This window comes from Gekko japonicus, unplaced genomic scaffold (assembly GCF_001447785.1).
Source record: "Gekko japonicus isolate JY-2015 unplaced genomic scaffold, Gekko_japonicus_V1.1 scaffold1295, whole genome shotgun sequence".
Taxonomy (NCBI): domain Eukaryota; kingdom Metazoa; phylum Chordata; class Lepidosauria; order Squamata; family Gekkonidae; genus Gekko; species Gekko japonicus.
This window is the reverse complement of record NW_015168688.1, coordinates 282,876-295,452: the sequence shown is the minus strand read 5'-3', so window position 1 is coordinate 295,452 and position 12,577 is coordinate 282,876. Positions and strand designations below refer to the sequence as shown.

The 12,577-nt window shown below is 43.0% G+C and overlaps 1 protein-coding gene across 1 annotated transcript in view; it reads left to right on the top strand.

The window, feature by feature from the left end:
* LOC107114016 (organic solute transporter subunit alpha-like) overlaps positions 1–7,419 on the top strand; it is a 40,345-nt gene extending 32,926 nt beyond the window's left edge. Inside the window, exons 5-9 of the mRNA XM_015415434.1 lie at positions 1–146; positions 3,691–3,802; positions 4,806–4,952; positions 5,962–6,067; positions 7,202–7,419. The exon at positions 1–146 is cut by the window's left edge and continues 9 nt beyond it. Coding sequence (XP_015270920.1) covers positions 1–146; positions 3,691–3,802; positions 4,806–4,952; positions 5,962–6,067; positions 7,202–7,419 — 729 coding nt within the window. The remainder of the gene's footprint in view (positions 147–3,690; positions 3,803–4,805; positions 4,953–5,961; positions 6,068–7,201) is intronic.
* Positions 7,420–12,577: the final 5,158 nt, after the last annotated feature.

Below are 12,577 nucleotides of genomic sequence, written 5' to 3'. Positions count from 1 at the left end.
GTCATCCACAAGTTCCTCCTCATGATGATTAAAGAGTGTGGTGGTCAAAAACTGTTCCTCAGGCACTTTGAAAATGACCAATTCAAGATAAGCACTGGGCCTTGCTGCTGCTATTGCCTTTGCCTCCCTAATATACTCATCAATCGGTGAATTTCTCTTTAAAACCTGCTCGTTTAGAATGTTAGAAATCATCTGTTTTCCTAACAATATATAATCACAACTTCTTCTTTCTGCTAAAAAAAAAAATTCCTGCTGTATCGTTAATGTAACAGTGGGGTAGAGATTACACTGCAGTGTCTACTAACTTCCTGAGCCATTTATCGATTTTCTTGAAACCTTTGTTGTGACCTAAAAAGCCATATACACTGTAGACACAACTTCATTTCCCAAGGGTTGGTCTATGCATTATAGTATACACAGCTTGCACCTAGTTTTCCCATTCTTTCTTTCAGTCAGATCTAAGTTGCAGGTTCCCCTCAATTCCTGCATGCATGGTGCCTGATTCAAAGAGGGACCACAGCATGTGGGCAGAGGGAACTTCATTGTTCCCTCACATGCCATTTTCTTGACATGAGCTAGCCCCAGGGAGCGCTAATTTCCCATTGGAGAAACCCACTTTTGATATGAGTCAGACACCACATGCACAGGAATTGAGGGGAACCCACAACTCGTGTCCAACTGAAAGACAGAGTGGGGGACCCAGACACAATCTGTGTAACTGTAATATGTGCAGCAGTTTAGTATGAGTATTCCCATTGTATTTTTAACCTACTAAGGATGGGCTCTTGAAGGTGCCTTTCATATATCAAGTATGAATAGGGAAATATGCAGAGAAGAGAGCATGGGATGGATCATTTGAATGAATGTCATGGCATTGTGCTACATCTGGTGATAATGGCAGCTATTCCTAACTACTTATTCGAACATCAGATCTTAGGATCTGGGTGTTTGTCTAAAGCAAGATGAATTGCTTGAATTCTGTACAATAAGGCTGATCAAGGGAAGACATGACATGACAGCAGATATTTGTCAACAACTGATATGTTCTGAAACAGCTTTCTTGAGACGTCAAGGACAGCTGATCCACCAGCTCATTTGCACACTTGTTTCTACTGTTTATAGTTCTGTAATTATTTGCAGGCATAAAATTACCGCTGTAATTATATCATTATTATGCAATTATGGCTGTATTAATTGAGCAATTATATTAAGCCAAAGTTCATTAATATAGCGCATGAAATAGCAGCTTACCATCATTAATGAGAATGCCTGAGGGGCAAAGTGAATAAGGTTGGAGATCTAAATAAAGAGAGGGGAAAAGATGTAATTGTAGGTGGATATTGAGTAGAGTTGTCATGTGCTGAAGAATAAGGGCAAGGTTTTCTGAACTCTTCTGGGCTTATTGTAAGGAAAAGGGGAGGACAGCGGCACATATGCTCACTCTCACAGAGCATATAGACCACAAGGATGGTTGCTACATCAAAAACAGTAGTAACCCATCCAAAGGTAAGCTCCAAAGTGGGGTTATTCTACAATAAGGCCTGGAAGATGTATTCTCTGACTCCTAGATTTATGAGTACCAGATGAAGTTTCACAACCAGTACTCTGTATCTGCTCAGAGGCATTCTAACATTCAAAACATGTTGTAAGTTTGAGCCCCATTTTAAATGAAACTTGCACAGAGGCAACAGAGTCATGATTAGAGTCCGTGCTTCTAACCACTACACCAAATAACTGTCAGACCACCGGGTTTAGCACAAACTGAAGTTTCCTGGTCGTCTTCAAGCATAGTCCCATGTAGAATATGTTAATTAGTCTAATCACAAGACTATCATAGCACGGATCAGCATACTCTCGTCAGCAGGGGCCAATTTCCATGTTAGATGTAACTGAAAAACACACACTTTTTGCTACAGCTTGCCAACCCACAAAACTTCCATCTTGTCAGGATTCACGTGTTGCCCTATGCAACTGCACAAAATGATAGAATCAAGATGCCCATGAATATGCAGGATTTACTTCAGCATTTTGCAGGAAATCTTACAGCAGGTTTGGGGGGTTTTGCTGCTCCATAAAATGTATCCATGTTCTTTTCCCACTTCTTCAGAGAAAACACAGTCAGCATGCCATTTTTATACCCGTGGCTAGTTTCTAATGGCTTGTTTTAAATAGTGATCATTTATGTTTTTGTTTTACTTGTGAGCTACCTCAAGCAGGTCTCTGGAGAGGCAGCATATAGATTGCATGAATAAATGAAGCAATAACATGACATAAGAACATAAGAAGAGCATGTGGGATTAGACCAAAGGCCCATCAAGTCCGGCATTCTGTTCACACAGTGGCCAACCAGCTACCTTAGGAAGCCCAGAAACAGGAAGAATGCAACAGCATTTTCCTGCCTGTGCTCTCCAGCAACTGATTTGATGAGGCACACAACCTTTGGTACTGGAGGGAATAGATATCCATCATGTTTAGTAGCTATTGATAGCCCAATCCTCCATGAATTTGTCCATTCCCCTTTTAAAGTCTCCCAGGTTGGTGACCATGAACACATCCTGTGGCAGAAAGTTCCACAAATTAACTGTACACTGTGTGAAGAAATAGTTCCTTTCATTTATCTTGAATCTTCCACCCTTCAGCTTCAGTGGATGACCTTGGGTTCTAGTATCATGGGAGAGGGAGAAGAGTTTCTCCCTGTACACTACCTCCATGCCATGCGTAATTTTATAAACATCTATTATCTCCCCTTACTCACTTTTTTTCGAGGCTAAACAGACCTAAGTTTTTTAACCAATCCTCATAGGGCAGCTGTGTTATAGTCGCCTGATCATGTTGATTGCTCTTTTCTGCACCTTTTCAAACTCTACAATATCCTTTTGCAAGTGTGGTGACCAGAACTGTATACAATGTTCCAAGAGTTGTCTCACCACAGATTTGTATAATGGCACAACGATAGCAGCAATTTTATTCTCTGTTACTGTTCTAATTATGGTCAGCATGGAATTTGTGTTTTTCACAGCAGCCACACACTGGGCCAATATTTTCATAGAGTTATCCACTACCTCCCCAAGGTCCCTTTCTTGGTCTGTTGCTGCCGGCTCAGATCCCATCAGTGTATATGTGAAGTGGAGATTATTTGCACCAATATGCATCACTTTACACTTGCTCACATTGATTATCATTTGCCCATTCCTCCAGTCTGAAAAGATCCTTTTGGAGGTCTTTGCAATCCATTTTTGTCTTAACCACCTAAATGATTTGGTGTCATCTGGCAACTTGGCCACCTCAGTTACTACTTACCCCTAACTCCAGGTCATTTACGAATAATTATGAACAGGGCTCTAGTCGGGGGGGAGCTCTCAGGTACGGAGCTCCGGAAGAGAACCTCTAGGGGGCGGGGCGGTCATGTGGTGAAGCCCCGCCCCCTTCTTTACCCCGCCCTCTGCTTCGATCCTCATTCCGTTTGGGAATGAGGATGAAACAGGAGGGTAAGTAGCCGGGCCTTCTGACACACTTCCGGTGATGTCAGGGGGTGTGGCCTTCTGTCACTTCCGGTGATGTCAGGGGGCGTGGCATATGCAAATAAGTTATGCTAATGAGTTATGCTAATGAGCTCCGGCAGCTATTTTTCTACAACAAGACCCCTGATTATGAACATGTGTTTACTCCCATTTTTCCTTTATTTTGCAGGAAAACATTATTTTTGCTGAAACTTGGGACATTCCAATTGGCTTTTCTTCGCCCTGTTCTAATGTTTTTATCAATAGTGCTTTGGACCAATGGAAACTACAGCCTTTCTGATGTAAGCAAGTATTTAAACTTCTCAAATGCTGACAAAGCTTGTCAATGAGTACCTGAACACTAAACATTTCTGGAGCCAACAGTGCAATCCTAACCAGAGTCATACTTGAGCTTGCAAAGACATAACACTGTTTAGGATTGCATGGCAAGAAATGCTATTCAGAATAAACACCAAAACAACCATTTTCCTTGCATGGGATTGTGAAATAAAAACAAAGGATGGACCATTCAGAACTGCTGTTCTGCATAGTTAAAAGGCAGTTGGTGTATAGTAAAAACTGAAGAAGAAGAAGAGATTGGATTTATACCCTGCCCTTCACTTGGAGTCTCACAGCGGCTTACAAACTCCTCTCCCTTCCCCTCCCCACAACAGACCCCCTGTGAGGTGGGTGGGGCTGCGAGAACTCTGACAGAAACTGCTCTTTTTCAAGGCCAGCTGTGCCAGAGCTTGTGACTGACCCAAGGTCACATCAGCAGGTGCAAGTGGAGGAGTGGGGAATCAAACCCAGTTCTCCCAGATTAGAGTCCGCGCACTTAACCACTACACCAAACTGGCTATAAATAATAGATAAAAAAGAGGCATACTGTATTTAAAATGGGTGCTGAACAGTGCTGCTAATCATTCCAGGCAATAAATCTGACTACCAGTAGCAGCAGGGATGCTCCTAAGCATGTTGCTGCTGCTCTAATGCAAGATAGCCAACTCATAATGAAGCACTCACATGCAAGTGGTGATTGATGCACTAATGATAGAGGAGAAGTCTTGTCTGCTGTCTTTGCACTGACTGGTGGTTTTGTTGTTGTTGTTCAGTTGCAGTCAAGTCCGACCCAAGTATGGTATTGGCATGTTTCCTGTGGCTTTAGTTTGCATGGGATATCCCCAGTGTTATTAATTTCAGTTTAGCGGGGAATATACATATTCTTGTTTGGATCATCACTGCCTCAGAGCAGGAAATGTCATGCCACAAAATGCAACCTGTACAGCTGTTTAATTTATCTTTCAGCTGTCTCCTAATGGAGCTGCCATATGGATTAACTGCTTTGTAGGTGTTCTTACAATCATTGCCCTGTGGCCAATTGGAATTATGTTTCAACGAGTTAGAGTTCTTCTCAATTGCAAGAAGATTATTCCTAAATTTGCACTTTATCAGGTAAGAAAGTTTCTAAGGCTTCACTACAAGCTTAATTTGAAGTGTCTGTTTCATGGAGAACAACTGAATGGTGAAAAGAGAGATCAACGATCAACCCCCCCCCCCTTTGAATCTCAGTTTGAAATGTTACCTGTGTAGGACTTTTTTCATTCTGTGCTAGCTTCAATAAGTTTTTTGGGGGGAAAACAGTGGAGAAGAACTGAGAAATATTTACAATCTATTGTCTTCATGAGGTTGTAAATGGTAAAAGGATGTAAAACCCGCTGAATTCTTTTTCTTCTGCATGGAGGAAGCTTTGAGAGTAAAAAGATATCCTGCAATACAATGCTAAAACTCATTTGTGAACTTCAGTTACAGTCAACATATAATTATTTAAACTGGTGCAGTACCCTGATATTCCCTCCCCCCCTGCCTTGTGGCCTCTTTACTGTATGTATATGTATTTTTAAAAACCTTGGCCCCAATCCTGAAAAAGTTTTTCTCATTGAATTCAGTTGGACAAGTTAGTCCTGAATAATTTAAGCCCTGTAATAGAAATGCAAGTCAATCACAACCAATTTCGGGGTGTGTGTGTATGTGTATGTGTCTTTCATTTTGTTAGCCTATATTTGTCCATGATAAGATGCAATGCTGCAGCTATGATTGGTCTGTTTTCAAAACTGCACAAAGAAAAGTTTGTGAACTGACATGCACGTAGCATGTTTGTACTCATGTTAATGTTCTCTATGCAGAAATCTCACCACCAAGTGAAAGATTCCTGTTCTTTGGCTACTAGACCTCATATGATAAAACAGAGTCATTACCCTGACTTTTCCTCTTGTAAGAATAATATTGTTTTTTCTGTGGCTGTAGTATTCAACTCTAGGAAGGAATGTTGATACTTCAAAGGGTAAAAATGAGGAGTTATTCTTTCTTTAGTTTAGCTGGAAAATATACTTTTTAATGCAAGCATGATGACTTTGAACCAAATAGCGTGGTATTCATTCATTAACCTATGCCTTTTATGTAGTTTATCCTCATTCTGAGCCAGCTGCAGGCATCTATCATCAACATACTGGCAATGCAAGGGGTAATTGCTTGTGCACCCCCACTGTCATCATCTGCACGAGGAGCATGTAAGTTGCTCAGATTTTAGTTGTTTTGACAGACTGAAGTGGTTTCCATTCTAGATTGTTATAATGATCAACCTTTTCCATGCTAAGTAGACTATGGGACACCTGTAATACGAAACTCATTTCCCAGAGAACGTCCCATTGAATCCTGTGCAGTTTACTTACACATAAACATGTTGAGAATCATGTTTTAAGGGTGCTTTCACATGTGAGTCATAGAGCAGTTTTTGCTTCAGGTTTTTTTAATGTGAATGTTAGACTTACATTGGCCAGAATGTTCATTCGAATGACCAACATTTCTCTGCCCAATTAGCAATGATCAGATGTTCACAATAAAATAGGTCAGGAGATCTGTGTTGATGAAAATGCTCTCAGATTGCAATCCTACATTCTTGACTTTGGAGTAATCCCCATGAAACATGGGCAACTGAAACCTAAGCCCCAGGTACTGCTGCATCAGCAACACTGGCATGGTGCCAGGGCCACTACTTGGCATCTTATTTTCAACCAGCAAAAGGAAAGTGTATGCAAAAATGACTCAGCTGTACCAGTGAAATTCTAAGCAGAGTTATACTTTCTAAGCCCATTGACTTGTGTTTAGATTGCACTTTCTAATGCAGAGAGCACAGCAATTGCTCTGAAGTCCATAGAAATCCTGTAACAACTCACCAATCATGGTTCAACATGCCAACAAAGCAGCCAACCAGTGCATGCCAATGCCAGCACCTTTTCGGGACATCAGTCACTGCACACCCACCTGCAGAACACTACAAGGGAGGGAACACAGGAAAAACCCTACACACACACTATAGTGTGGAACGTGGCACAACAAACAGTCTGCATCCTGGAACAAACACACACCAGGGAAATCCTCCAGTTTGAGCCCCCTCCTGCAACCATATTTCCTTTTGGCAGGTGAACACACAGGGAAACAGTTACTCTGACCCCCCCACCCAAATGCCTCCACAGTTTACTTGTCAGCCTTGAGGGAATGCCTAAGATCTCTCCAGCACAAGAGTCCAGATCTTGGGATAGGGGGTGGGTGGCTAAGGAGCACCAGCACTAAGGGAACACACCACTGAACATTCGTAAATCACATTCCTGTCTTTGAACCTGTTCTCTTTTTCCGTTTGCCAGATATGAACCAACAACTGCTTATTATGGAAATGTTTCTAATAACGTTGATCTCACGGGTTGTCTACCGGAAAAGATACGACGACTTAGAGCTTCCAGAGTGTTCTGGCCAGGAAACCAAGGGCAACAACCAGGATAGCAAGATCGGGTTAGGAGCCAATATTATTGGAAAGGAAATGCCAGCCATTTTAGTTGTTGGTCCTGGGACAGAGTGCCTCTAAATGCAGTTTACTGAACCAAGACTCTGACCAGTGCATTTGTTGTACGTACATAAGTGTGCCTCTGAGCCTTTATAATGTGGTAATGCAAAGAACAGTCATGATACAGAGAGTGGAATAAATTCATATGAATTGGGCAATCAGGTATAAAAAGTGGATGTGGGGGCTAAATTGATATAATGCACACCAGCGCAAGAAACTATGATGGTGAAGTATTCTGCTTTGACAAGGCCTCTGCTGTGTAAGAGATCTTTCTTTCCCCCCTGCAAGCACAGTGGTTAATGAGACCTTATTTGGACTGCTGTCACATCTGCAGTGCTTTGCAGAGCTCTAAGGGATGTTCTTGTTATATGAATATCATTCTGCTTCAATACAAACTTGCCTTTAATCAGAACTAACTGTTATGCCAGACAGGAATGCTCCCCTGCATTCTGTGTGGGGGTTTGGGGTAGACTCAACTCTTCCCTGGTTGCTGAATGAACCGTCCTTATTTCTCCATTCATACAGTACAATCTTGGAACTCCATCCTTTTCAAAATATCTTTCACTAGATCAGGGATGCATCACAATAGCAATTTCCAGTGGTGGCAAGCACTTAAACCCAATAAACACATGCACTCAGAATCATTTTGCACATTCCATAGAACCTGCAAGAGAAGGTATTGGATTTAAATGTTTCAAATGAAAGAGAAAGATGAGCATTCTCCTGATTTAAGAGCAGAATGTACATCTCTGTTCTTCACTGAGTCCTAGAGGTGTGGGAAGAGGAAATGCAAATTCGATATCGGACTTTATAGATGGCTTTTAAAATAAAGAAAGGGATCTAGCACTTAAAGGGCCACAGCCCCATATGGTCCCACCTTCATCACAGGCCCTTTTTTGTCTCCAACCATGCGGTAGGTGGTTGACCATAAGAGATGGGCTCTTGGTGGTTGCCCCTACAGCTTTGGAGTGCTCTTTCCTTTCCCCTGTATCTGGTGCCATCACTGGGGCTTTTGGGCATCAGTCTATTACTTGTTTATTTTAACTGATTTATGGTTTTCTCTCCCCCCCACACACCAATTTCTCTGGCTTCTTCCACATGGCAAGAATTCTCCGTGTTGCTTCCATTACTACTGCAAATGCAGAGGCGTATGCATTGGCAGTGGTGCTTTCATGTGTGGGAGTTTTCAGCATACTTTTCTCTGTCTTTTTTCTGATGTTTTTCTTCCACATGTGTTCTGCAGCAACTCTACATTGGCTCTCAGGGGCATGGTCATCATGGCTGTTGTCCCCCCCCTTTCTTCATGTATATGCTAAATTAGAAATAGAAAAGTAGCAATAGACCACTATAGCGATCTATTGCCACTTGTCTACTCTTCACAGAATTATTGCAATAGATCATTATAGTGCTATAACAATCATCCTCCGGTGATGCAGCAGGAAACAAATTATGGGGAAATGGTGCCTGCAAGTTGGGGGTGCCAGCAGGAAAATGATGCTAATGTGGATAGGAAAATGTGCACCATTCTTTTAAAAAACATGAAAGTAAAGCAGCTTTGGGAAAGAATTACTGAGGATGGAAAAAATCTGGAAACAGGATGATCACAACACAATATTGTGTGGAAGCTAAAAAGAAAAAACAAACAGAAAAAATCTCTGTCTGAAAACAGCTCAAGCTTGGCTTTATGAGGATTTTGATTGATTGCTGTTCTGACAATTATTTTTTTCAGTGCTAGTTCTGTTTCACAATTGGTTAAGTTTAGTAGGTTTAGTGGGTAACCTTGGGTCAGTCACAGTTCTCTCAGCCCCCAAAACAAACCTAGCTCACCACAAAAAAGAGCTAGAGTTTCAGGTTGCCAGATGATCTTCGGATCTCCTGGCTATACTACACCTACTGCCAGATGATAATTATTAATTATTATTAGTGGGTATAATCTTTTTTTTAGCATTATGTGGATTGTTTGATCAATTTTTGTTAATGCTATGAAGCTGCTTGGCCACTTTTGCTGAAGGGCCCTCATTAGGGGTGAGCAAAAAAAAAAAACCTTGGTATTTTTCTGGTTCGGGTATATTGAACCTGAAAAAAATCAGTATTTCCTGATATTCCCAAATCCCAACACCAGTATGGTATTCGAAGTCAGAAAATATTCAGGAAACCTACTTCAAGCTGTGTGACTCTGCAGCTTGGAGAACTCCAAAGGTGTTTAAAGGGCTTGCAGTCCCTTTACATGCTTTCTGGGTGAACTTGCCAGCCCAGGATTGAGCTGCGAGACAGGATCAACTCGGGCAGCATGGAGTTGTCAGCTCCTGCTGCCCCAGACAATCCTAGGCTGGCTCGCTGTATAGCTGAACACATCCGAATAAAAACCAGAAAAAAACAGCTTTTTCAGGCTCTGCTCTGCTCTGTATTCAGCTAAAATAATACCTAAAAATACCTTATCAGTATTTTTCGGGTATTTTTTCGGTTTTGTTTATACTGAATGCACACACCTAGGCAGCATTAAAAATGTAAATAAATGAAAACATGAAATATATTAACCAACAAGAATGCATTGATACATAGGAGTCAGCTATGCATCCACTGATTGTATCTACTATAGCTGACTTGTGCTACTTGGGCAAAGCTGGTGTCCGACATTTGATGCCATACCAACTTAAAACCCTGGTGGTCCTCCTTGCTTAATTCAGCTGGCTATGTGGTTTACCGTACTTCTTTTAGACTGGGATGCTCTCCAATGTTGTCATTATGCTATTATTTATAATACTGAAATACATAATGAAGATGCAGCAGATGTGAGGATATTAAGCTTTAGGTCAGCTGCATTTTAGCTATTCTTCCTCTGCGGTATTGGAGCAATAAATTTACTGAATTGATATATGAACTCATGAAGCTACCTTAGACTGAATCAAACCTTTGGTCCATCTAGCTCAGTATTTACTCTGACTGGCAGTCTAGCTGTTGTGCAGAAAACCTATCCATGGGTTGATTCGCCACAAAGGGAGAGAGAATGCGCATGGTGGCCCACCCCCGCCTCTGCGCAATCACTGAGTTTTATGCACAATGTGAACACACAGAGGGAGTGTGAGCAAGCCCCTCCCTGTGATCAGTCAAATTCAGAAAGCAGTGTTGCTGATCACAGGGAGGGGGCATATGCATGGGCATTTCTTCTGTGTATTCAGACCATTCAGATGACTTGGTGATCATGTTGAGGCATGGGGTAGGGCAAGCATGCTTATGCTTGCTTTCCCATCCTGTGTGGTGAGTCAATACAGAGCTTCTTATTATTTATTTATTTATATCTTCGATTTCTACCCCACTCCAACCCCGAAGGATCTCTGAGCAGCTTACAAATTCCAAATTTATTCCTAGCTAAGGCCACATGTCTACAGGGGTTGGGGCTGCCTACCGGCACCCAGGTGACAGGGCTCACTGTTTTTCTTGGTTGTTCTTCCCGGGCGGTCTTTCAGGTGTCAGTGCTCGGTTCCTGGTGTGGTCGTCCGGTCCGGCGGCTTTTTCTTCACAGGGCTCTAATCCACAGAAATCTAAGCAGATATTTCCAGCAAACTCAGTCACAACTGTTCACATCCTTTCATCATCTATATACTATTAGCCACCTGTGGCTGTAATCTGTGGATATCAGGGCCACATAGAGGACAAAGAGATTTTCTGTGGGACTCCCCAGGTGTGCAGAAAAATCTGAAAATAAAAAAAATAAATAAACAGGGGGGTTTAAATTGCCCTTGCCCCCTCAGCCAGAATAATGAGACAGACAACGGTTTGGAATAAAACAAGGGCCACTTTATTAACTATTTAACAGAACATTGAAGCAACAACAACTAAGCAAGCATGGAACAGGCAAGGCAGGCATCACTCCCTGACCAACCCCCTTGCCCTTGAAGGGTGGATGACCCAGCTCTGATCGTGAGCCAACTCTCTGGCTCGTGACCAGCAGCCCAGCAAACTGGTTGCCCTCTAGGAGCGCCTACCCCTGAAGCCTTCCAACCTGCAGGGAGGAGCTTGCCCTGTGGAGGTGATCATCATTCCCCACCCAGGACCCTGGAATCCGAAGGCAGTTCCTGTTGACCCCCTGTTCTCTAACAAGATATGCTGTAAGGTGCTCACCAGTTCCATTTTCTTGCTTGCACAAACTTGCCAAGTGACTAACCTATTTAAACGTCATCCACCCCAACATCCCCTCAGTCCACTGCCCTAAGTGTAAGGTAGGCAAAAACACCTCCACCCATTCAGCCAATCTGGGTGAAAGCGAAAAATTCCTACCTGGCCCCATTGGCGACCAGCCTCAGCCTATACTAAGAACAGGGCAGGCGAGCGGGCAGGCGAGCACACGGAGCAACTGCCAGGCAGGAGCAGAGCCTATTCCCCTTTTAAAAATTAGCTGGCTCTGCCCCCGCCTTGTCAGGATGCCTGCATCCTGTGCCGTTGCTGTCCCGATTCTTCAGGGTGGCAAAATAGCCCCCACCCACCAGCGGCATTGCTGGGCGGGCGGGAGCTCCGAAAGCAGGAGCTGCACTGGGCCTGGTACTGGCAGTGTGGCAGCTTGAGAACTACACTAAGTCCAGCAGTGGTGTGGCAAGCCAGGAGCTGTGCTGGACTTGGCATCAATGGTGCAGCAGCCTAGGAGTCTTGATGGGCATGCCGCCGCCAGGAGGAAGCCCAGGAGTTATGCGTGGACTGCTGGTGGTGCAGATGTAGGCCCAGGAGTCATGCTGAGTACAGGCCCGTGGAAAAGTGGGGGGAGGGAATCCCCCATAAGTATTGCAGGCTTGCATGTGGCTTTCCTCAGCATGGTGGGCCAGCTGCAGCTTCTTTAAGGGGAGCCAGAAAAACAGAGTAATTGCGGGGGGGGGGGTAGAGAAAATTACAGGGGTGGTGGAGACAGAGAGAAACTGAGAAGGGGTGGTGAGAGAAAGGAACAAGCAAAGGTAGGAAAATGGGATGGCTGATGCCACAAGTTAGTTGTTGGTCTCCACTTGTATATTCTAATAGCAAAGTGTGGTCCCCATCTGAAGATACTTAATTCCATATAGTGGAGCAGTGAATGGACAAGACAAATCTTTTGACAAAACCTGTAATAACTCAGGTTCACGAAAAAATCTTATATATATATGGCAGTTAAAACAAAACCAAAATGATGAAAGGAGTGACTGTAGCTTTAAGA